This window comes from Podarcis raffonei, chromosome 1 (genome assembly GCF_027172205.1).
Source record: "Podarcis raffonei isolate rPodRaf1 chromosome 1, rPodRaf1.pri, whole genome shotgun sequence".
Classification (NCBI taxonomy): Eukaryota; Metazoa; Chordata; class Lepidosauria; order Squamata; family Lacertidae; genus Podarcis; species Podarcis raffonei.
In genome coordinates this window covers 96,510,123-96,537,239 of record NC_070602.1, presented here as the reverse complement: position 1 = coordinate 96,537,239, position 27,117 = coordinate 96,510,123, and the positions used below count along the sequence as shown (strand labels likewise).

General features: G+C 41.2%; 1 protein-coding gene across 1 annotated transcript in view; it reads left to right on the top strand.

The window, feature by feature from the left end:
* The first annotated feature begins 2,193 nt into the window (after positions 1–2,193).
* TMEM163 (transmembrane protein 163) overlaps positions 2,194–27,117 on the top strand; it is a 72,195-nt gene continuing 47,271 nt past the window's right edge. Inside the window, exons 1-2 of the mRNA XM_053405371.1 lie at positions 2,194–2,855; positions 6,386–6,505. Of these exons, the coding sequence (XP_053261346.1) occupies positions 2,681–2,855; positions 6,386–6,505 (295 nt within the window). The 5' untranslated portion in view covers positions 2,194–2,680. The remainder of the gene's footprint in view (positions 2,856–6,385; positions 6,506–27,117) is intronic.

The window sequence follows — 27,117 nt, the reverse complement described above, 5'->3', positions numbered from 1 at the left end:
TGAAAAGTCTTGAGAAGCTTCAAATGGTCCCATATGCAATTGCAAGGACGCTGGTGAGTGCATACCTCTGAGATCACATTGTACTGATTACCAACTTCTTTCCTGGCACAATTCAAAGCATTGGCAATTACCTCCAAAGCCGTAAATGACATAAGTCCAGATTGCTTCCTTCCATATCACCCTGCCTGCTGAAAATTGGATGGAAAGGGTCTTCTCTGGGTTCCACTTGGGTAGAAGCATGTTTAAGTGGGATGAAACAGTCTTCTCAGTGGTTGCACCTTGATTATGGAATATTTTGTCCCACGAAGTTTGGTTGGCTCCCTTTCTTGCTGTTACTAAAAGCCCTTTTATTTTAGTAGACTTTGGTTGTATATTGGTCAGATTATCTATTTATGTTTCGTTTTGCCATAAAGTTCTCAGACTTGAGGTTTTAGCAACTATGGTAATTGTTTGATAACATTCTCCCATAGTGGCTAAAACCAAACAATTAATATTTAAGGTTACACGACTTGCCGATCAGAAGGTTGGCGGTTCGAATCCCTGTGACGGGGTGAGCTCCTGTTGCTCGGTCCCTGCTCCTGCCAACCTAGCAGTTCGAAAGCACGTCAAAGTGCAAGTAGATAAATAGGTACCACTCCAGCGGGAAGGTAAACGGCGTTTCTGTGTGCTGCTCTGGTTCGCCAGAAGTGGCTTAGTCATGCTGGCCACATGACCCGGAAGCGAGATGAGCGCCGCAACCCCAGAGTCGGTCACGACTGGAACTAATGGTCAGGGGTCCCTTTCCCTTTACCTCATATTAATAAACAACAGCTAAGTGATGAAAAATTGGTAAGAAGTGACTGTAATATTGCATTCCCCTCCCCCAATAGGGAGGAAACCTAATTTATTTCAAATGAGTCAGGTTTTAGGACTCGTAACTTTCTTCAAAAATGTGTAACTGACTTTTTCCTGTTTTAATGCGAGCCAAAGGTCTGGAGACCCTGCTGGTCTTGCCCAACCCACCACCCTATCTTTCTACTTGTCCATCAGCAGCCTTGCCTGCTTCAGTCCCTTCCAATAGTCACTTATTTTGTGGGCTTACTCACTAGTCCCTATATGTAGCCCCCCTTTTCCTATTGCCTTTGTGATGCGTTTTCCTGAGTGGATAAGGCTAACCCATCACATAGGCTATAGCAAAATGTTTAGCCACCCACAAATCTAGACAGTTGGGACCATTCTGTGGCTTTTTTAACAGGTATTTTTCTGAACATCACATTAACTCACCTTAGGAAGTCCTTAACAGCATGTGGACGTTTTTGCTTATGCAATGGAGCAGTAGGAATCACAGTTGTTTCTCACCCCTTCCACATGTCTAACCTCCATAGCAGCTGGGTTCAGAAGGTGTGCTTCATATCCTGCAATTCAGGTGCAATCTTGTGGTCTGAGGGTTATTTTCCATGTGTCACACACCCATTTGGTAAGAAGGCTACTGTGAAAACACTTTGATCAATGTATATGAATTGAAAAGGGGGAACACCTGGTGCTACCCTTCCAATTCCTCCCCTCTTAAGTGTACTGTGAATGTTTGCAAATAGGGATGGTGTCTCAACAAAATCAGACTGTATACCAGTGTGAGGCCTCAAACCTACCTACATAGACATCCATTTTCTGGGATTGTTTTTCCCCCTATTGAGTTCTGGCCAAAGCTGTACAGCTACATATCAAAATTTCTAAGGATTACCAATCTATGAAGCAAGAGGTGTTGAGAATGGGATGGCTCAAGATTTGTGGTCCTTCCAGATTTTCAGGATTTCTGGGAAGAACTGTATTCAGTGGGGTTTACACCACAATCCTAACCATGCCTTCAAAGTCCTATTGAATTTAGCGGGGTTTATTCCCAGGTAGATAGGGTTAGGATTGCAGCTTTACTCCTTGGTAAGTCTGCAACTCTAACACTAGGTAGTAAGCCCCACTGAGCTCAACCAAACCTACTTTCGAGTAAACATACTATAGATTGCGCTGCATCTCTTTAAACAAGCAAGGTCGGGCTGAGATAGTTTTTTGTTTTTATTTAAACCGCAATCGCTGCTACAACCGCCACACGCCCGGAGAGCCCTCCTCCTCCTCCTTTAATTTATAGCATTTTAAAAAGGGTGGCTGCGGGTTGAGCGCGCTGCTTCCACCAGCCGCGACCGAGACCTCTTTCGATAATAGGGCAGCGCACAAGTTGAATTAAACATAAACTTCCCATGATGCGGGTGGGAGCTCAGACTCGTGCTAACACGAGGTGTAGTGTCTCCTGCTAACTGCAGCCTAGCATTGGCTTCGGCTAACGGGAGGTTTTAGGCAAGGCTTGTTGGGACTCCGAGTGTGGAGAGACGCCGCCAGCTCTCGAGCCCCTCCGACGCCGGAGCTCGGGGAGGGGAGTTTGGGCGCGCTCTCGTCCGCCTCGAGGACGGTGGGAGGAGCCGAGCGACCGGGGAGGCCGCCGGCGGGTCCCACCTGCAGTTGATGTGCGAGGAGGAGCGGCCAGGGCGAGGCGAGGCGACGGCCACTTTCGCTCGCTGCATGCCTGGCTCGTGAGAAGGAAGCCTCGGCGTCTCTTTCCCCGCGCGCGCGCGCCTTTTCCCACGGCTTGGCGTCCCCTGCCGCCTCGCCCTCTTCTTCCTTTGCTCTGCTTTCTCTACCGCCTTGCCCAACTATGGAGACGTCCGGAGACGAACTGGGCGGCGGCAGCAACAGCTTCCCCGAGCCCACCATCGTGCAGCCCCCCGGGACCACTCCCCCGCCAGCCTACCCTGCCCGGGACCCGCAGCCAGCGGAGACGCTGCGCGTCGGGGAGGACGTGCAGTTCAGTGAAGAGCTGGAGGATAGAGGTGAGTCTTTGGGGCCAGTGACGTCTCCCAACAACATGCTTCTCCTCTCCCCCCCCCCCCTGCAGAAACCAGGCTCCTGTCACGCGCCCATTTCTCTTCCTTTCCCGCGCGCGCCCTGCACCTGGCCGGCTCCCGAAAGATTCCTTAAGTTGGCGTCGAACAGGACCGACCCACCGCGAAGCCACCGCTCCCAGGCGACTCTCTAGGAAAGCCTTCTTTCAATCACCTCACCCCTATGGCCGAGCGGCTCCTTTCTACGCGCCTAGCACACACTCTCTCTCTCTCTCTCTCTCTCTCTCTCTCTCTCGCCATCCCGGGTCCGGCCAAGTCTCTGCAGCCCACCCGCTCGCCTCTATATCTCCCTCACGGACGTCCTAGCACTTTCTAATTTACCTCGCTGACCAATAAATCGCTACTCTTAACCCCACTAAATTATGCCACGTCGCTCTTGTAACCAGCTATATCATGCCAAGACCCCACACTTCATCCCTTCTTATGCCTTTACCGCCCTTTCCTTCCTATAGACCCATTTTTGCCGTGCATCCTCCATTGCTGAATCCTGCCTCCTGTATTTCACCTTCCTCAGCCACTCCTGCTTCTCATACATCATCTATGGACCTCCCGTGGTCTGTCTCCTCCACCGCTAGCTGTTCTTTCCTCACAACTGGTCTGCTTGTCGTCCATTGTCTTATCACCTGCAGCAGCCATCTGAATGACCATTCTGTCCTCCTTGACCCTTCTTAATAGTTGGACTGAAATCTTAACTCTGCTTGCCTGGGAGTAAGTCCCATTGAATTCATTAGGACTTACTTCAGAGTAGACAAGGTTAAGCTTGTGCTGTTGGTTTGTCTTTCATATTTAATTCTTTCTCTCTCTACACAAACACACACACCACACACACTTAACACAATCTATTTTGCCAACCTTGCAGTTAAATTCTTTGCTCACTCATTCTTTTTTATTTTAGAAAAGAAATGGAGCACTGACAGCCTTAAACAAAGAAACACCAGCCTTTTCTTTAGTGTTGAACCACCCAGTCTTCAAAATGCAATTTAAAATGCATTCACTACAATGCAGACAGGCATCCCCATTGACTGCAAAGAAAGCATGTTATTTTACCCATTCCACACCCCTTCTTAGAAAGAAGGGGCATTCAGTCTATTGTCTCCCTAACAGGCACCTGCCAAGCACGTGCCTATTCAATAGATTTGTGTGTTTTTCTTTCTCTGCACTCTTCCCATGACATTCTGTTTCATCTGAAGCCAAGCAGCTCCCTGCCTGACTTGGAGCCTGCTCTTTGCTCTTCGTTCTCTGCAACTGTCCACAGTCCTTTTTCAGTTTCCGAGTTATAAAAAGGGATGATCCTATTCCCAGGCAGCATTCTGGCTACAATCTTGTTGGGTATGATGGGTCACTGTGCATCCATTTTTATTTTTATTTAATTAGGAGCTGCTCTTCTAAACGAAATAGTGATATTTGAAGGCCTTTGCAGTGGCTTAGTCACTTTATAAGGACTGGGCAGTATATGCCAAGTTGGTCTATATTCAAGAGTTTGGGCTCAGGAATAGAGGGATCTTGATTCACCTGGGAATCATCTTCCCACTAAACATCTTCTATAGATGTAAGGCGATGATGGTGAGAAGGAACAAAGGACCTAGTAAAAGATAATGGATGTATGGGGGAAATAAGACAAAGAACTCATAAGCTCATTCCTTGTCCCTCCCTTTCCATTGATAACAAACTCACAGGTCTGAGCTATTACTCTTTCCAAGGAAATGTTAGGAATAGTTTTTATTTTTTGCTTTAATCAATCAAAATTTCAATGAATTTATTCTTTTCTTTTTGAAATGCTATGTCTGTAGGGTGTTTAGGTGCATTTTGATGGATCATGGACAAAGTATGAAGGTTTTCGCTTCAGCCTTTAGGGAAGCTTAGTCTTTTTCAGTGTCTGATATAAAACAAAGTTGTGAGAGTCCCCTCTCTACTTTCGTTAGGATTCAGAGAATCTTTGTGTGTGACTACTGTATTTGGAATAAGAAAATGCATTAAAATTATTTTAGTTAATCTGAAATAAAAAAAAATCTGTGTAATACCAATTAAAGCAGCATATGTAAAAAACCAACTTCATAAATGTATTGTCAGTAGGAGAGTTTCTTTGTATCAATTACAAATTATTTTTTACATACAAATGGGGGAAAATATCAATTTAATAAAACACATCACATCTTTCATTACATGTACTAAAATATCAAATGCAGTAATCTTCAAATGTGAACATGACTTTATAATTATAATATAGGCTTTCTAGCCTTGTCTGTGTATAAATTAACCCAGGTATGTGCCACAGGAAGATTTGAAGTCACATTCTGGATGGGATTTGCACTCGTGATATAAGTTGCAAAGGTCTAGCATTACCTGTGAAACTATTTTCATTTTATGTGTTTGGCAGATAGATACTTGTGTGCAATCCCCAAAGTCTTTTCATACATACAAGCGCAATATGTTTTAAGGGGAACAATTTACCTGGTGACACATTCCATTTTTCCCTGGACGTAGTAAATTGTAAAACATTTGTACAATTCTAATAGTATGTAAGATTCAAATATTTTAATGTAAAATGCATAAATTTTAATTCGAGTGGTGCTTAAACAATTTAGACTTGTACCATCTTTCAGAATCCAGTAGCAACCAAGAACTGGTTTTAACTATTTTAACTATAATGTTGTTATTAATTTTGCACCACAAATATGTGTTCTATTTTGGCAGGGCATAGATCCTCCTATTGCTCTTTTGGTATGGACCCCACTAATTCATTGGGGTTTTGTTAAGTCTGATCCTGTGATAGTTGGTTCATTTGTTGCCAAGAGTTAGCAAAATCCTACTGGAAATATTTATTCTATTCTTTCCAGAGTGAACAACACGAAGAGGGGGAGGGGAGCTTAATACATGAACACACCTGTTTTGTTTTATTTTGACTAAATTTTGCTAGTGCAAGTAAGGTCTTTAGAACTGAAACACACACAAAAAAACCCCCAACGAGCTTGGGGAGATGGCTGCACAACAATGGCGTATGTTAACCTCTACTGCACCTGCTCTGATTTTCAGAGATGCATCAGATCAGCACCTTTATTTTGCTCTTCTATCAAGCTGCTGCTTGGTTTGTGCATCTGTTTCACTGGCACCTTAAGCAATCTCTCCCCATGCTCTTTAAGGTTTGATCAGGAATTGAGTGTGTGTATGCAAAAATCTAAAGATGTCTGGTTATTTTATGATTGGCTCCAGGTTGCTCCAAGCAGCAATTGGTACTCTTTTTTTTTAACCTCCTGTGAAATACAAAGACAAACCTGAACCCATGCACCTGCTTTAGCATTATTTATGGTATATAAATAAGGTGAACAGGATTTCTCCTAAACGGGAAAAATACACAAGGAATTCCTGGTTTGGTTCTGAATGGACCTAATTTCTTTTTTTCTTTAAAAGGGGAATAAAACACAGCCCACACTGATTTCCTCTTCTGATTCCCTTACCAGGTTTACTAGAAAGCAGCACAAGACTAAAACCTCATGAAGCTCAAAGCTACAGAAAGAAGGCACTGTGGGTTTCATGGGCTTCCATTATTGTCACACTGGCTCTGGCAGTTGCTGCCTTCAGTGAGTATTGAACATATTTCAAATCTTTCAGCCTTTGTCTTGGATACCTGAATGCTTAAAAAGCCGTACACGATGCTGCTGTGTGCTTTTATATAGCTCTGCTACTGAAGTGACTTAGAAAAGGCTTGCCCCGTGCTTATAAATTAATAAAACAGCTGTGTGTATTCTTTTTTTCTTTTTCTTTTTCGCTGAAGAGGACATAATTGTTGAAGGTCAGATGAAGGAGCAGATTTTTGTTTCCTGTTAGTCTTTGCAGATATGGAAATGTATTCTCTTTTCTCAATAATATAAAAAATACAGTGAATTTAATTTAAATTGAATTAAGTTTAAACAAGCCTGTATCTTTCTTGGATGCCATTTAAAAAAAAAAACAGAGCAAAGGCAGAAGAATTACACACAAAACATGTAATATTTATTTTCCTGTGGCTAATAATACATAATTAATGTTTGGAGTACAATCTCCACCATTCTGATAAGATTATATGCTCCTTGGGGTACATTTAATGATGCCCATGTGGATCTGGCTTTTCTGCTTTAGGCTCTTTAAGTAAATATTCTAGAAAGCATCTATCTAAAGCAAATATTACTTTAAAAATCACATGAAATTAAAGGCTGCTTACTTCATTTAAATTGAAAGACGCTAGCTCAGCATAGTTTAAATGTTACACACTTAGTAGCAGGTTGTGCTAACCTATGAATTATGCAAAATGTACTTTATTTAACTCTGTAGAGACATCTTGTGATGTGAAGTACAAGATTTTGCAGTAGCTTAACAGAAAAGTTAGTTGGCTTTTGTTTGATTTAATATTGTTCATCATAAAAATAGAACTCCAGTTCTCAGAGACGCACAGGACTCGCTTGTGGATTCTCAGAATATCATCTCTTGGTGTGAGAGAAGCAAAACTGGATGCCGTTGCAGCACATGTTCTTGTGCTAATCTGCAGTGATGGGCTACGGCTGAAAGCTAGTGTCAGCTCCCAAGGGGAGCTATTAGAATCTGGCCAAATGGGCTCTGCAATACTCAGCATATATTACTTGGAGTAATTTGTATGGCAAACACACACACACACACCATGCGTCAATATTTAAAAAGCAAGAAGAAAGGAAAACGTGAAAGCAGGGTTTCCTCTAGTACAAAAGAAATAAAGCACAGACAAGAGAATTGTCCTGTTTCATTGGTATGATTTTACTGCCTTGGAATCAGAACAGCAACAATTATATTGTCCTCAAACAACGTTAATGATACCTTGTCATACAATTAGGGCACAAGGAAGTATTTAGGGAGACAAAATGAGTTGTGGTTTTTAAGAATTTTTCTATGATTTTGAAAGGGGAGGGCACATACTGGAGGTTTTTGATGGAACTTTGATTCTGTAAATATGCCAACTATAGCAAGTGGTGCAGTTGGTTGAAATATTATGCTGTTGAAAAAGAGTGCCTTGTACACTTTGCTTTGTCCTCTTTAAACCAGTGGGGCTTAATTCAGAGTATACAATGCTGGGCTGCATGGATTAGTCAAGTTAAAGCAATTTCCTAATTTTCAGGTTATTGCTATTAAACCTGTTAGGACATAGGAACCTACATTAAAGATGGAAGGGCACATTGGCTGGTATTCAACTATGTTTTAGAGTAGACCCACTGAAATTAATGGGCTTAACTTAGTCATGTTCATTCATTCAGTTGGTCTACTCTGAATAAAAACTGCCTGAATACCACCCATTGTATCAAGCACTGAAGTAGCATGTGGGAGACCAAACAGTTTTTTAATTGATGTCATATCCTTGCATCTACAGCCACCTCCCTTAATATTTAAAAAACATCCTAGTAATAATAGTAATTGCCTAGAAAAAATTAAAGTGCCCTTTAGAGACACCTGTGCTTTTTAATACTGGAACCCAAGATATATCAACTTGCAAGTAGCACGAACACAACATATAGGATTGCAACCTGAGTATCATATAGGTTTTAAACCCATAGGCATTTTAGTATAGTAAAATAGATTTATTAGGTACATAGCATTTATACTACGAGAAAGGAACATGTTCAGTGCTGATTTAATTGGTATAGAATCAAAGGCCCAAGCTAGATAATACGTAAGTTGGACATCTGTGACAGGAAAGCCTGCTTGCTTTTATTTCTTTTTGGAGTAGTTGCAAGGGTTTCCAAATTTGATCAGGGTTGTTGCAGTGGGGCTTTGGCAATGGGCACTGGTACCATGTTTGTGATCTAATTTATCTCCAAAGCTGCTGTATTCCCCATTAAAGAGAATATACAGACACATGTTTTCCCACTAATAAGGCATGTAGGTCTTTGGTGGGATCCATGACAGGTAAGGAGACAAAATTGGGGGGGGGGATGTTGCTCACTCCTTTCAAGTGTTGCAGTCTTGATCAGATTACATCTCCCCCCTCCCCGATTATACTTATTAATAATAATAGCAACAAGCTGGGGATTCAATCACACATCATCTAATATTTTGACCCTCAGATCTATATTCTGCCTGTTAAATACTTGTTTTACTTATCTGACTGCAGCAGAATGCAATGTAATAGTATAAAGTGAACAGAATATTCAAATTTTATACGTTTGCTAAATGCTGTGTTGTCTAGATACCTTTCTAATCAATATAAGCATTTCTCTAAGACTGCTTGATTGATTTTCAGTTTGTCTTAACGTAACTTTCAACGAAGTTTCCATACCTTAGGTTTACAAAAGATTCAATACAGACACAATACATATCTTCAATGTAAACAAGTATATGTCGGCTGATATGTAATTAGCTAATAAAAAAATGTGTTACAGTGTAATTCAATATATCAAGTATAGCCTGGATAAAGTTGGAGTGATTTAATTTTATGCATGATTCAGTTGTTTGATGGTTCATTACTATAACGCTGCATTTTCTCCATATTTCATATTTCCTTTCATTTGTCAGCTGTTCCCATGTTTGGCCAATCTTTCAAGCTGAGATGCTTGCCAGACAGCTTGGTGATTGCTTCCTGTGTTATATGATTGACTTCTGCTTGTCATTTGGGATAGCTAGATTGACTCTGAGAATCATTTCCAAACACCTGCTATTTATGGCACTCTGTTTCCTAGCTTCTTCCTGTTCTGCTTATTCACAGTGGCAAAGTGTTAGCATTGAAGTCCAGTGATTTCTACCCCCTTCTCTTGAGAATGCAGACCAGCTAGCCAAACACTTTCGGTAGCTGTCAGACTGTTACTGCTTTCTTTCTGTGTTCCTGCATTTTCATTTCTTTTAAGATATGTTCTGAGACCTCAGCTATTATTCAGGGCTCATCCAGATTTGCCCTTGCCCCGCTGCTTTCCTCAGAAGAAACCCAATCTTTACCACTGAATTGGAACAAGTGTCAATCGAGTTTTCTCTGGGTTGATGCTTGTGCCAATTTATCACTAAAGAGCAGGTTTTCTGGGGGAAAGCACTGGGGCAAGTGGAAAAATGCTTGGATACATGCTTTCTATGCATGGGACAAGTACAAGTCTGGAAGAGCCCTCAGTCTTCATAATTTCCCTTCTGCTCTTAAGCAAACTTTTGCTTTAACACAAGAGTAGGGTGCATGAGATATTCAGATATATTGATGAAGTTATTAAAAAAAGACTCTGGAATGATTTTTTTTCTCATTATAGTTTAATGAGAAAGCAGAAAAATACAGTCTTAAATGTATTTGTAGTAGATTCTCCAATCTTTATTTCAGGTCTGGCTAGAACCATTTTCCTGTTTAGCATTGCCAGTTTGCAATGAAGAAAAAATCATTAGATATTCTGGACAAACCAAGGATAATGAGGAATGATTGGAGCCAAGTAGAATCCAAAAAGCAGGATTATTTCCTTGTTCAACTTGAAAACCTGTTGGTTAATCTAGTTAAGGGCATGTCATTCTCTGAACTATGGAGGCGGAGATGTCTGGTGACAGTGCAAATGTCAAGAATCAGATTTAGGTGATATATTCTTAGCTGCCTGAATAGTTACTAGAGGACTAATTTAATGTAGAAACTCCTTTAGAAACCGCTGTAGTGCACCAAGATAGACTAACAAGCACTGTTCCCCATTGTTGCTATGAAGATTTGTCCCCTCCATGGAGCTTCCTTTGCTGTTGTCAGCAGAAATAATACTGTTGTAGATTTATGGGTCTACAGATTATGGCAGCTGCATGCATTGAATGAGTGCCTATCATTCATGATCAGAAGAGAATATACAGTTTGGGGTGCACTGAGAACATGTTTTGTGTGTTTCTTTTCGGTACATTTGGTACATTTCTTTTTGGTCCTCAAATTAGTCATAATAGGGATTTTTAAGACAATAGCATTCCTTAAGTCATCTTAAAATTCTGACACCCTGAATGTGCTTCTGGAGCTCAACATTCAAGAGGTTTGTTAACAGAATCCAAGAATCTGGAGGTTCACATGTAACATAGATATTATCCTAAAAATATACAACCAGGGAAAGCTAAGGCTTGTTTACACTTTCTTGATTCTCCCTCCTCCATGTTAAACATATTGCAATATTTACACCTGAGCCAGGGTAGTGCTCAGAACTATGAAACAGGTGGTTACTGCAGGCGGTAGGTCTGAGGCACTGAGAGTGCTCTCCTTGCCTGAGGAAGCACTAATGTTGAAGGCTAAAGAGCAGCAAGTTCCAGTGCAAACATGTAATTCCATCCTTGTTGAATTTCTGAGGAAAAGTGGGTTGGAATGATTGGGGGAGGATGTCTGGCTGTAATATGCATTTCACTTTGTGAAGTCCTGGAGGAGAAGAAGAAGAAGAGTTTGGATTTGATATCCCGCTTTATCACTACCCGAAGGAGTCTCAAAGCGGCTAACATTCTCCTTTCCCTTCCTCCCCCACAACAAACACTCTGTGAGGTGAGTGGGGCTGAGAGACTTCAGAGAAGTGTGACTAGCCCAAGGTCACCCAGCAGCTGCATGTGGAGGAGCGGGGAATCGAACCCGGTTCACCAGATTACAAGTCTACCGCTCTTAACCACTACACCACACTGGCTTTCAAGAAGGTAGAAGAGATGTGCCCTTTGACTTTTGAGTCTTTTTGTTTTTATGTCATCTGCAAGTTCAGCCTTCTGAAGTTCTGGTAGCTGGTGATAGTTCATGTTTATGCTAATTCAAAATTAGGATTATAGTTAAGGATATATGTCATGGCTATTCAATTTTTGCAGTGGATTTCAAATTAAGGACAAAAATATGTGAATTATGCCAAATACTTGCAGAAATTACAGAACATTCACTTTTTAAGATCTTATTTTAAAAATATGAAATATATTTAAATGGAATAGGTTTTTCATTAATAACTAGCAGCATTGTACCTGGAATTGCCCAGGGATTCCAATAAATGAAAACACTGCAGTTTGAAAAGTTTATTCTGTCATCTTGATTCAAATTGGTGTCCACCTGTATCAAAACATAGATGAAGACCTGCACCTTGATCTCGGGAACTATGATGCAGAATCTGGTCACAATATCTTAAGAGGTGTCCAAATGCATAGTTAACAAAGAAACAACTTTCCAAAATGGAACAAAGAAACAATTTTCCAAAATGGCCTTGCCTGCTCAAATATTTTTTGGGGGAACCAGAGTGTTGGCTCCTATGATACCTGTGCTGATTAGATTTTCTAGCATGATACTCCAATTCGCACATAGATATTCTAACTACAATGTAGTTCTGGTGTTAAGTACAAGATCTCAAAAGGATTTCAAAGTCAACAAATACTTGCATGGAAATAACCATATACCATTGATCATTCACTTTTCATCAGAAAAACTTGACTGGCGAATCTTAGAATGAATTCTACTTACCTGTTCTAATCTTTCTGCACATGTAGAGAACAGTTTAATAAACATCATATTTTGGTTTACCATAAACCAGAGTGTAGCTTTTAGTGGGTTTAGTGTAGCTCATGGTGTATGTATGCAATTTGTAATTAAGTTCAAATATGACTCACACTGTAATTTACATGCTTCTCAGTACCAGGTTAAAGTAGCAGCCAGCTGAGTATGGAGAGAGGAGCTTTCTACGTGTAGCTCCAGGTGTTTCATTAAAGACCAGATGGAGCAGTCTTATAATTTCATAATAAATGACAGTAATACCCAAAAACTAATCTCAGTGGGATTGACACCTGTGCATCATAATCAGCGATTTTAAGAATATTTATAGGAGTATGAATTTTGCACACTTAGATATATGTCGGTCGCAATAAATACTTCTTTTCCATTGGAAAAGCAGAATACCACAACCATCAATTACCCTAAACATGATCTACAATTTAGCTTCCAAATGTTTCCCCCATGCAGTGTTTGAGTTGCAGCCTGGTAGAATCTTTCCCTAATTACTGGGTACTAGTTACGTAGAGTGACCTATCAATAAGGCTGGGCCCAGTAACGATCTGCATTAAACCATGTGGCTAAGACAGCAGATTGGGTGAGATGACAGATTATGTCTCTGCTATCTCCCTGCATGTCCAATCACCAACCAATTACAACTCAATGGCTGTTCAACAGACCTGCTTCTCCTTTCTCTTCACTCACCCACCCACTCCTGCTGCTCTCCCTTCCTCTCCTGCTCACCCACCTACTGCAAGAGCACTGTTGCAACCAGAAATGGAGGTGGCAAATTAGTGTAAAATGCCCTTCACTTTTAAACTGTATTTTGCCATTGTTGTGGCAAAGTGGTAGCAGCTCTCTGAGTGATTTTGCCCATAATTCATTGCTCTAAGGACCATGCCAGCAGTACTGATGGCATTGCTTGTTCCCAGATTTACCCCTCCTCAGCTCTCTGTACTACCTACCCTTCATTGCTGTTCTTGAATGTTCCTGAACTCTTGAATATATTTTTGGAAAATGTAAAAAGGCTGCAAGAGATATTGGAGTTGGGCATGTATGTCACAGCAGAGTACAGCAATAAATAGTCTAGTAAGACTGCTGGTTGAAAGAAGAAAGATGTTTAAGATTTATTATTCCTAGTAATAATCAAAGCCATTCTGAAGACAAGGTTACATGTTGCGATCATGGAGTCCTTAACAGAAGGAAAGTCTCTAACACTAATTGAAGGAGGAGGGCGAAAAAAGAATGAAAACCTTCACCCCACCCCCCACCCCCGTTTCAGATGCAGCTTTACTTCCAACAGGAGAGAGGTGGAATTGGTTAAAAATCATGTACCCTCTTTTGCTAGCTGAGGTGTCTGTTGGATTAATAACCATTTTGCTATTAGAAGGGCACAGTTGGATTCCACCTCATGGTTTTGTGAATCGTGGTATTTGAAATGCTTCAAAATGTAACATTATTAATGAGGGTAAAGATCTCTTCAGAGCTAAATGCAACATGATTTTAGAGCAATATTGTTTTACTAGGCCTTAAAAGACCAGTTCCCGATTCTTTGGAACAATCGACAAAAACTCTCATTGACTGAGTAGCAGGATGTTTGTTACCATAGCAAAAATCTCCACCCAATATCAGCAAGATATTATGAACTGAATGTTTTAAGTTGACCTCAAACTCTTTATCAGATCGCAAGGAGTGGCTGAGAGGTGGTGTGGAAGAAAGGCTCACTGTATGATTGAGGATGTTAATCCTTTGAGTTAAATCAGCCCTTACTAATTAATGCTTGCTTCCTGACACAACAGACCTTACTGTTATGTGATTTACTGTGGCAGCCAACATTTATCAGACTATCATTTCCAGCTGTGTGGAACTAATAATACCCAAAGGAGCCTGTTCTATGGGTTTGATGTGTGGGGTGTTAGGTATGCAACACAAACTTATCATTTTAATTAACAAGTCTTGATATTTCAAAATGTAATAGAGCACGACTAATGAATGTATTTTTAGTGAAAAAAGACTAAAAAAAAAATTCAGTAGCGCAGTTTTATGGTAGGATAACAATCTGCTATGAAATATAGAAAACAACTCTATAGCGTACTGTTATGGACAGAATGAATTAATCGCATAAGCAGGTTGATTACACGGTAGGAGGCCTAATATCTAATGTGAAATGAGATGTTGTATATATTCTGGGCATGGTAGTTTAACAGTTGCTGGGAAATGTAATTCAGGGTGAGGTGGCCAATTTTTTTTGAAATAATGTGCTTTGAGTGTGCTTCAAAGGTTCACAGCCTTTATCGAGCTCTTCTCTTATTTTCTCATCTGTTCCATGGTCACTTATCCTTTGGAACTGCTGAGATGCATTTGATCCCACTAGCATTAAAAATGAAGGTGGCCTTCTCTGGGCATCCTTATCATTGGAATTGAGGTAGCTTCTAAGTGCAGAGTCTTCTCAGTGATGGTGCACCAGTTGTGAAATGCTCTCCCCAGAGAGGCTCATCTAGCCCTGATTTTGCTGTCCTCCTGGATTTCCTTTTTGTTTTCCTAAGCTTTTTCGTTATATAAACTACCAAAGGAAGTTGTAAAGGACCGTATAAATGTTCATCTGCCAGTCCTTCAGCTTTGATATAGGCAGTAATATCAGCCTGTCTTTAAAAAGTGGTTTTGAGGATTATTGAGTGTGTGAAACTCATAGAGCAGTGAAAAGGGATATATAAATGATAATTGTTATAATAAACCACTGAATGACTTCCAGAGCACTTAGTAACAGAAAGTAGTTATAGCGGACATACCTTGGTTCAGTGATGTAGGAATGGCAGTTAAAAATGCCCTGGCTTCTTTTAAAAATGCACACCAAAACTTATTGTACTTTGTTTTCCAAGGAAAACAAGTTGTACCAGCTATGTATCAACACAACTACATCATTCAGATCTTTTGTCCTCTTGGTAAAATATTTTATGCATGTATAAATAATTATGTAGCACAAGGTGCATAAACACCTGACCTTTCCTTGTAATTAATCTGTTTAACTGTCATCCAAGTGGTACCTTTTGCAGGAAATATAATCTAGGGTATGATATTGCCATCTGTGCTTTATGAACAGGTTGTCATGGGCATAGTGAATCCTACGCCAGAAGCTTAGTTTTTGACCTGTATAGTTTGATGCTGAGGAAGATGTACAACCATAGTTGTGTAATCTACAAGTTATACTCCAGCTGGAAACAATAATAATTTGTCTATGCCTTGATACAAGTGTATGATAATCAGCATCAGTGGCGTAGCGTGGGGGGTGCCAGGGGTGCCGGCCGCACCGGGCGCAACATCGGGGGGGGGCGCGAGTCCAGAGGGAAGGGACAAGTTCCTTTCTCCGCCGGGCTCCCCGCCGCCACTGCCAGCCTTGCACGCGCCCCCCGCCGCCGCTGCAGCTGCGCTCCACTCACTGCTCGCAGGAGGAGCAGCCGCTGCAGCAGCGCCGACGCCGCCACCGATGCCTGGCCGGGCACGGGCAGCCTCCGCACCCCGCCGCCACCATCCCCTCGGCCCAGCCACAGGCGGCGGCTGCTTCTGCCGCCTGGGAGGGACGAAGAGCTCCGAGGGGCCTCGCTGTGCCCTGCGCTCCCCAAAACCCTCCGAGAGGAAGCCGGCGGGCGGACGAGGGTCTCCCGGCGGAAGGGGGCGCCGCTGGCTCCGGCTCTCAGTGCAAGTCTCAGCCGCGGGGGGGAGGACGGAGCGCGGCTGGAAGCCCCCGGATCCGGCCGGGAGGAGGAGAGGCGCTCGCCAAGCCCGGATCTGGAGCGCCTCGGAGCGCGGGCTCCACTTACAGCCCAAGGAGAGGAGGGGGCGGGGAGGCGCCCGAGGGGAGGGGGCTTCGGCTGCCTCGGCCCGCGGGGGCTCCGCAAATAATAAATTTAATAAATTCCTACTGAGCCTTTGGGGGGGGTCCTTGGCTCCTTCGCTCGCCCCCAGCCCCAGTGGCGTAGCGTGGGGGGGTGCAGGGGGGGTCGGCCGCACTGGCGCAACATGGGGGGGGCGCGCTCGCACTCGAGTGCTAAAATCCACGGGTTAGGGGGCGCAAATTACTTGCCTTGCCCCGGGTGCTGACAACCCACGCTACGCCACTGATCAGCATAGCTGGATTTCGGTAAAATCTGGAATACTTTATAGTAATTTAAACCTGTGCCTGCAGGAGGCATGTGTCAATAACTGGAAATAAGATGTTAGTATTTTTCAAACACTGCCACTAGCTGTATTGTGGATCTTTTTAGAAAGGTATGTTATAAAAAGGAAGATAAAACATTAAAATGTGGATTGGATTAAAATTCATCAGTATATTTCAACACTAGTTGTTTTTAGGCAGCATCTCAAGACGGTTACCGTCTACAGATTTCTGGGCTCCAACACAACCAGCTTTTTCACTCTTCCTCCTCTCCTTGTTGTTGTTGCTTAACATCCATCTTGAAAAGAGATCTGGAGAACTCAAAAGACTTGCTCACTATTTCTGGGTATTAAGGTATTGCTGTATAGTGCTGTGATTTCCCCCCACAATGTAGGAATGGAGGGGTAGCTGTATCATTAGGCAGGGTTAAATGACTTTAAGTCCCTTGAGCTAGCCTACTATTCTGTGGAACAGTGTGGACATTATCACATTGCCGGTTTTGCAGCTGAAACTTAGTTCCAGTCCAGATGGAAGTGGGAGAATGCCATCTCCTCCTGTAGCAAAATGATTCATGCCAGCCCTGGTGGAAGGAAGGAGGGAAGGAAGGATTTTCATTTCTTGAATTGAATGTCAGATTATTTTTGTTCATATCAGGGGGGTTTTCCTGCATATGCAGCTTCTCTTGGGAGTGAAAAACGCAAAATGCTTTTGTATGTTCAACCGCGCCACATATTTGTATAATGCTGCTGTGTATTATTTTGGTCATAATATATTAAACAAAAATACAATCTGAAAAAGGGTATGGAAACTAAAATTGTCAAGAGTTTGGTTAAAATCCTGTATCCACTTATTTGGGTATAAGCCCAACTATAACCTAATTGGAACCTCTTTATGAGTGCACGTAGGATTGCAGTTTTAAATAAATGTTTAAAAGTTTTAAAGCTTCACAGTCTCACTGAGTTTGAGGGGACTTAATCTCAGGCAGCTGTAAGTGTATATAGTGTTGCAGCTTAAATATAGAAAACTATATAGAAAAAATATAGAAAAATATATTGTGGGAGAGTAGACAAGCAATTAATTTGTACTAAAACTTGGGGACATCCAGTGAAGTCAAATTAGTGTTGATCACAAACTTACATAGCATATACCACTTAAGAGTTAATAATTAACGTATGAAATTACAAGATATGATGGTAATTACTAGCTTTGAAGGAATGAAAGGGGAGAAAGGATTCGGTATATTAATGGAGGATAATTCTATTAAAAGCTGTGAGTCATGATTATTGAATAGAAACTCAGAGTATTTCTTTATCCATCTCTTTTATTGGTAAGTGTGGGGTAGGAGAACTACAAATCCTCACCTGCTACCCTCTATTCAATGGTTTCCCAGGAAATGTCTCTTGACTGCTTCTCTAGCACACTCAGGCACACACACATTCAATCCTCTTGAGCATTTGATTACTGAGGGTTGTTTTTTTAAGGGCTACTAGTTTCTGAATTTAAGGCCTCTGATGGCTGTACAATTAAGCCTTTAATTAGGCCTGTAGCCAGGTTTGCATTCTTTTTGGGCCAAAAAGTGATAAAGGAGTGGCTTATTCTGTGCCCGTAGGACTAGACTACAGGAACTTGAGCAATAATTCAGGTAACTATTTAATCTTAATACCAGTCATCTGTTAACTCCTTTTGAAAATAACCTAGATCATAGCTTTTATATTTTTAATGTGCACTTGTGAAAGGGTTGGTATGAACTTCACAGATTAGCAGTTGATCATTCTCACTGGGAAACTGACAAGGTCACACTGAAGTTATATTTATACCTGTGAAAACAACAAATGACGTTAACATAGCATAGCATTGCATAAATGTATAGATTTTCATGGGTAGCATTTGATTGCTGCTGGAGCTGCAAGTTGCTTTGGATGATATTGATGCAGCAGCAAGAGTTTATGCATAACACTTACATTCCCATGAGAAGGTAAACTGTTTTATATGATAATTAAACAGCAGTTGTGCAAAAAATCATTGTATGAGAAAAAGGAGTTGCCACAGTAGCATTTGAAGTTTTCTATATCATTTTATGTTTATAGTATATTTTCAGTCTTGTGCTGTCAGATTTTTCTCCAACCTAAGAAAATCACATTGCTTTGTAGCAATAGAACGTTGTAGCAATGCAAAACAAACTTACTTATTTCCAGCTCTAAATTGAGCTAATAGATTGAAAATACAAAGTAATGAATTTGTTCAACAATGGTTTCTGACAAAGAATTTTCCTCTGAGATCAAAATGATAGATTTTTGTGTGTGTGCTAGTATAAAAGTGTGGAAGCCTTAGATCAGGCATAGGCAAACTCGGCCCTCCAGATGTTTTGAGACTACAATTCCCATCATCCCTGACCACTGGTCCTGTTAGCTAGGGATGATGGGAGTTGTAGTCCCAAAACATCTGGAGGGCGAGTTTGCCTATGCCTGACTTAGATATTGTCACAGAGTCAGCTGGTCAGTACATCAAGTTCAGAGCTGGAGTTATTAGAAAAACACAATCTTTACAGACTTAGCTGGGTTTCATGCTTAGTGAGCACAGCAGCTCATGCCCTGTAGGTCCTACTCCATGAAATCAGTTGCTGAAAGTAAAGGTATCTGCCTCCCCGCAGCCATCTATGTGTCCTCCTCTCCAGGGCTTCTTCTGAACAATTGGAGACAGCGCTGCATGCAGCCTATCTTTGCTTTGCCCATTTCATCCCTCTACTTGTTTGGGGAGCAGGGAGGGGAGACACCCAGGAGTCTTCAATACCTTACTAATCTCTACCTCTTGACCTCCCTTCTCCCACATGTCTGCTTCAGCTTCTGCCTCTGATGCTTGACTTCTCTGCCCCATACTCTCCCAACTCATTGAGCCTTAATGCCCCTTCAGCTTCTGACAGCTTCTTTCCCCAGACTTCTCCCTGTAACCATTCACCATTGTCTCACTACCACTCCCTGGACTCTGAGCATTCTTCCCTTGATGGTTCCCCAGCTGGTTTCTCCCACCACTCCTCTGTGTCCAACCAGTCCATGACAGATTTGCCCTTAGCAGATGGCAACCTACACATCTTTCATTTACCACTGTGTAAGGCTGTAGGATTACATAATCTGTAGAGCACATGTCAACCTATATTAGATTCTTGTAGCCATTTCTTTTGTTAAGAGCTAACCTTGTGGCTTTTTTTACATCAAGACAAGACAGGACTGATCAAATTTCATAATTTTTGAATAGCTCAAGAATATATCATGTGTCGTTAATGCAATATCATTCACTAGAAAAGCTAGCTGTGAAACATAATCCATCATACAAATGCTTTTGGGTAATGCATAACTCAAATCTTATTTGGAACATGATAGTATATAAAGTAGACATTGTGTTACTCATTTGGCATTCATTGGCAAGCATGTGACCAAGGTCTCCCCCCTTTTTTTTTTTACATTCCAAAACCTTTCCCTCCAAGCCCTTTGCTTTTGGCTAAAGTGTCTCAGACAAAATGGGAGTGAAAATGATGCCTGTAGTACTTCCTGAAGATAATTGGTACACTTCCTTCATGGGGGGAAATGATACGGATATCCTATTTTCTGTATCCTGTGATACCTACCCATTTTCTTCAGATCCTTTATTTCATTTGTTTGTGTATTCCAGGTTGTTTTTCTGTCACTGTCTTTGCACCATAGGTGTCATTTTTAGGAATCCACACCAACACACATCAGGAGAGCAATGGTTTCACAATGTAGAATAATCTATAAAACAAAACTGGCATTTCATCTGTCACATGAGGCACAGGTCTTTCTTTCTTTCTTTCTTTCTTTCTTTCTTTCTTTCTTTCTTTCCATCCTTTTTAAAAAAGGCCTTAATGTTCAGATGCCCTGTATGTGGGCTTAAAGTATATATAAAAAAGTAGCAGACAGACATGGATTTTTCAGTGGGATAGTTCACATTTGCTGCTACCCCCATGCTAATTCTTCAGGACCCTGGTGGGGGCTTCCACCAGACATGGATCAAATTGCTTTTTGAATACTGGTGTCTACAAGCAGGCTTTTCATCTGCAGCCACTATGATTGTGCAATTGCAGCAGCCTGAAAAAGACACTGAGAAATTTGCTAGCGAATCTCTAAACTGGTCCAGTTCTATACTAAAATATACTCCTTAGCTCACTGCCTGGGCCTAGGGAGAAGATGCAGAAATAACCACACACTAGGCAGTTCTAATCTCTTCTGAAAACGTGAATCTGGAAAAAGTAAATAATTTCTGGAGAAACATATCACAAGGCAAAGTAGTACAAGTCATTATCCTCACTGTAACAAATTTACCCTGGAGATACATGCATTTCATATGATGAAATCTTACTATAATGATATTTATAATGCAAGCTGCTGGGATTTTATACAGGTTTTTGATCTCCCAACCCCAAATCTGACCCTGATTTCCTGAAGAGCATCTTGTTTGAAGAGACTTGCACAAAACTACCAGTGACATGACAGAGTCTTGACCCAGACTAACTGCCCAAATTCTCATAATTTGCTTAACTTGTGTATATATGCAAGTCATTTTTCTTGTATTGACTATTAGCATAATCCTCACTGATACGAGTAATCTGTTTTAGGAAATGTTAGTATTTACAAATAAACTGTTAGACAGCAGAGGTTTTCCCCTGGACCTTAAAGACTTGAATTATTCATAGTTCATGCCTGCCAATCATATACTGGTCTCTTGAGAAATCAATACTGTGCCCTATGTTAGGTTATGATCTTTGTTCTGTCAACATCTTGCTGCTAGATTAGGAATTCATACATGTGCAAAAAATACCGTAATAATAATAAAGTATAGAAAAAACTGTGATGTTTTCTTCACCACTTCATGCAGTTCGAAGGACATAACAACATTAAATCAATAATCCTCATAAGAATAAAAAGAAATAGCCCTCCCTATAGGAGCTCTACACATTTCCTCTTCTCTTCCATAGTTTATATTGTAAATAATGCTACTACTACTACTACTACTACTAATAATAATAATAATAATTTTGTTATTTATACCCTGCCCATCTGGCTGGGTTTCCGTAGGCACTCTGGGCAGCTTACAGCCAGGTACATGATGCTTTTTCCTTCTATTAAAAAAAATACTGAGATACATTGTTTTCATTTATTTATTTTGATTTATATACCACCCTTTATCAAAAGATCCCAGGTTGGTGTACAACATTAAGAACGTATTTTACAGATCACAATAATAAAAACATAATAAAAACCCTAAGAATAGACAGCATAAGGATAAAATAATCACAATAGCCGTCCTCCCCCCATGGCCTTAACAGGCCACAGATTATTTAATGTGCAGAGGTCTGGGTAAAGAGGAATGGTTTTGCCAGGCACATAAAGACATGCAATAGGCTCGCCTAGCGTCATCATCTAGGGAGAGCATTCCACAGGGAGAACCACCACAGAAAAAGCACACTTTTGTGTTGCTGCCCTCCAAACCTCTCATGCAATATAAATAAATATGACAGGACAGATACAATTTTGTTCATTTTGTACTGAATGGTCAGAATTGGCTTTTGTTTTCAAAATCAGAAGTAAAGCAGATTAATCAGCTTGCTAGTTTATCATAATTCAAGGCACTTTATTATGAAGGTATTGTTAAGGTATTGTTTACAAAGATTTATACTGGTGTTAAAAGTTCAGCTCAGACTTAATTTTTCTTTAATTTGTTTTTAAAGATTCCGTCATAAATTAGGATTCTCAAACTGATAGGAAAGGGCTAGTTATAGGTTCCCTATCACAGCCTAATTGTCTGTAATACTGGAGTCTAATTCATCTAATTGTCAGGAAGAGAAATGATTAGCACTTTCCCCCCATTTTGTAATTAGTACTTGGTGCTTCTGAATCCCATATCAGATTAAATTCCTGCTCGTATAATGAGTTTAACATGGTTTCATGGGCTGATAGATAATTATTCAGTGACAGCAATCGCTGGATAGTTAAGACCAGGCATGGACTTTGTGTTGGTTCCTGAGGATTCCAAGCTTTTTAGGTCACATCCTAAAGAGAAATGGCAGGAGTCACCAAAAAGATGGTTGACTTCTCTCTGCTTCCTTGTAGTGTGTAACAGCATTATAACGTTGTGATCATTTCCCCCTCAAAGCCTTTGTAATGGAAAATATCCATTTCTTTCCCCCTCAAAAGTGCATTTTTGCAGGAAACAATCTATGGTTTTGATAAGTGTTTGGGTGTGTGTCAATACAGCAATCTTTTTGTTACTTGTAGGTTGAGCATACTGATATGCAGCTAGTATTAAGGTGCTGGATTGGATAAGATACATTGAGGGGGATTTCTAGACAGGAAAATACAACAGGAATAGCGGGCAATGCAAATGAAATAAAAATGGTTACAAGAAACAGTGGAATGACAAGAAGAACAAGAATATCATAGCAGGTAGACTATTCATTTGCTGAATGCAATTTTATTTAATTCAGTAGCATTCATTATCTGGCATGCATGCATCTGGCATGCATAAATAAACGTGCACATGTAATCTGTGCATTTTCTCTTTCTTGGGATTTCCTTCAGCTGACCCGCTTGTTAGTTTATATCATATGCTCTAGATATCCTGTTTAATTGAAAAGGATTTAAGAACATCCTTTTAGCAAGACAAGGCACATACCTTGTCACAACAGTCTTTCTCTAATACATGTTTAATACATGAGATTGGTGTTATATAGTCTTCTTCCCTAAGTGTGTCGTATTGTGGTTAAACCCAGAACTATTACTTTGTAGCTGTTGCAGCTCTGACAAATATGCCCTGCTCTAGATTAATTTGCTATACTAGAGGAGAAAGTAGGGTAGTGGATGGTCTACCTGCAGCTGGTGTGGTGAAGTGCTGGCCCCCCGCCCTGATCTAGCATTCCAAGTTACAAATTTGCTGGTTACATAAATTGCAGTAGATGGCTCAGGAAAAGCTGGTGATCAAGGTCGCTGCCACTGCCCCACTGCTTGTTTATTCTTTTTTCTCTTATAATATTTAATTGGTTTTGTTAAAGTACAAACTTAACCAAAAGGAAACAGGAAACAAAGAATCAAATGTGTTAATCACAAAGCGTCACAGCCTGGAAGGACGAAAGATACAGTGTTGTTCCAAAGCAACAATGAAGACATGTAAAAACAAAAGTACTTTCCCACTTTGAGTTTTACCATTACTGAGCATGAAGTTCTATAACGTCTCAGATGATCCAGACGTTTGCATATACTGACACTGAGCAACCATGTATCTCAATATTCTTAAAATAAATAAAATCATGATGAGTTTTCTTTTTCCTTTTTTTGCTGTGCATAAGAACATAAGACAAGCCTGCAGTATCAGGCCAATTGCCCATCTAGTCCAGGATCCTGTTTTCACAGTGGCCAACCAGATGCTTGTGGGAATCCTATAAGCTGGACAAGAGAACAAAAGTACTCTGCCCACTTGCAGTTTGCAGCAACTGGTATTCGGTGGCATACTGCCTCTGACAGTGGATGCAGAACACGGTCATCACGGCTAGTAGGCATTAATAGCCTTATTATCCATGAATTTGTCTTAGTTCTCTTTTGAAGCCATGCAAGTTGATGGCAATTGCTGTCTCTTGGGCAAGCAAGTTCCATAGTTGTAAATATGCAATTTTCATAGTCTTAAATACACAGCGTGGTGAAGTGTTTTCTTTTTTCTGATCCAAAGCATTCAGCTTCATCGAATATCCTTGAGTTCTACTGTTGTGTGAGAGGGAGACATTTACAAGCTCTGGTGTCTGTGGCGTGCTCTCTGTCCATTTTGAAATGGCAGGCAATGGTGGTGGTGACATTAAGCCCTGATATCGCTGATCCTACAAAGCCAGCCAAAATTTCTTCCTCCTCCTCCTCTCTGACCTGCAGCTCCCAAGGCACCCATATGCTGCTTGAATAACTATTATTTTCCAGTCCAGTTCCACAGTGGAGAGCAAAGTTGCCACAATCCCTTTTAGACCCGAGAGGACATGGTTTCCTTTCCCATTGTGTCCCGGGGCTAGAAATTTTGCACAGCGCCTGCAGCAGTTTCAGCAGCTGCTACAAGATTCTACTCAGTCCAGTGCCATGAGGAGGAGGAAGATTGTCTCCTCTGCTATTCGTAGATAGATCTCTGAAGAGCAGGGAGCAGTTTTATTATAGCTGAGCACTATAATAGGAAGGAAAACTCCTCCTCTACAGGTGAAGCAAGGTGGTGATTTCAAGTTGGCCAACACTCACATGTCCACCCAGTAAGATTGGGTGGAGGCGATCAAGACAGGAGCAGCTTCCTGTACTATACAAGCTTGCAGGCAAGCAAGATCTACAACAGCTCTGCCACACAAGGCAGAGGCTATAAACAGACTTCCCTTGAAATTCAGAGCAGGAACAATAATCTCAACGGAGCCCTCATGAACAGAAACAGTGCTTATGTATTTCATATGTCACAATCATCTAACAAGGGTTAGATCTGTGCATGCATGTGTGGAATGGCCACACACCCCTTGGCATGAGATTTCCAGAGGATTACAATGTGGCATTGCGCTCCTTGAGCCAGTTTGCATGATGCCCTAATGCTGCTTTCCTTTCTGATGGGCAGCATTTATCATCCTGGGCTGTTGGCCACGCTGGTGGAAGTTGTAGTCCCACACACTGGAGCGTACCAGGTTGGGGAAGACAGCCTTAAGAGTAGAAATGTTGGCTGAGGAACAAGAGGATGTTTGTGTAGCAATAGTCCACTTGCTTATTTCCATAGCAATTTTTCCATAGTAATTATGGCATGTAGGGTAGAGCTGGATAGTGTTAGGTGGAGCAATGGATCCAATATTTATACTGCTCATCATTTTGAAGCATGACCAGAAGCCATGCTGCTGTAAATCTGGACAATGAATAAATGTGATGCTTAGGCACATACTTAATCCACCTGGAATATAGTGTTGACTGAACCACATTGGCTGAACATCTCTGGAGCCAGACTGTGCTGCATATAGCACACTTGCCTTGGGGAAATTTGACAGTTTTCACTTAAGAATGCTACAGCAGAAACCAGAAGGAAGTCAGAAGAAGCTGTAATTGTAAAAGACAAGAAGGAGCTAGATATGAACATAATCTAACTAACGTTTTCCTCCTGGAAGCTATTCTTGCATTTCTTTACAGCTGCTAATATCTATTAGCATACGCTATCTTTTATTGTGTAGTCTACTGCAGGAAAGATGAATTTACAAATGTGGCACTTATAAACCTTTAATATAGTTAAGCAATCTCCCCAGACAACAATGACTTTGTCAGTTTATTCTTGATGGATTATTTTAATAGAGCAAATATTGCTTGAATAAAATTGTATTCCCTAATTCCATACACATGACTCCATTTTATTCATACTTCCTTGTCGAACATCAAACTGCTACTAGATTTTTTTGGTGCTTATATCCCTTCTGTTTATCTATACCAGTGTCAGTCTCTTCCCCCTCCTTTTTTCTTCCCTACTCTTCTGTGAGTACAGGAATATCAGGCAGGTTGTTCTAGTAAATAGGTAGGGAATCTCTGGCCGGTGGCCCTCCACACCTCTGTATCTGGCCCTCAGCTCTCTCCCGAAGTGTTCTTGCATGGCTGGAATGTGTCCTTGGATCCTGACAATATCTCTTGCTTGATGGAAGACAGACGGGTATGTAGAAACGACTATACAAAGGTGAAGCCCACTTAGCCTCTGGTCCCACCCAACGCTGGCATATGGCTCCTGAAATATTACTCTTAAGGGAATGTGGCTCTTGGGCTGAAAAAGGTTCCCCAACCATGTACATGGATAGGGAACCTGTGGCCTTTTAGATATTGTTGGGCTCCAGCTCCCGTCAGCCCCAGCCAGCATGAACAATGATCAGACTGTTAGGATATTTCCGTTCCACCTTAAAAGGGGACAGGCTGTTGTGTGTCACAGCCTACGTATTTCCTGTTCACAGGATGTTTCTGTTCTGTATATGCTTTCGTTTCTCTCTGTGCCTGAGACCTCAACGCAGGCAGTCATGTTTTCTTTGTTCTGACCAACGCTGAATAAAGTTGTAAATAATGCTTACATGGGAAACATGCAGTTTCTCCTCTGCAGCAATCTTGAGCATTAGCTGAATGCTCTCATACTTTAAGGTGGGACGGAAATATCCTAACATCCTCCCCCTTTCCGTGTAACCTGTAGTACCTGTGGTTCAACCCAATTGCAACCTCTGTACATAAACCTTAAGTTGTTCTCTGTTAACAACCTTAGACAACAGATCAGCAGGAATTTCATTTCCTGCCATGTAGGACACCTGAATGAGTTCTTTCTGAATACACTCTCTTGCACGATGTAGCTTAATCTGCAAGTACTTGTTTCTTTGCTTTCAACTCTCTGAGTTCAGCAAAGCCAAACAGGATCTCTTGGCTTGATACACTTGTATAGGACATTTCACAGAAACTCTGATGTCCTTAAACAGTTGCATCAACCATTCACAATCCATGAGTGAAAATGACAGAGCATTGAGTTCTGCTTCACAGGAACATGATGGGGAGTTGTAGCTGGATATAATCTGGAGGGCTGCAGGT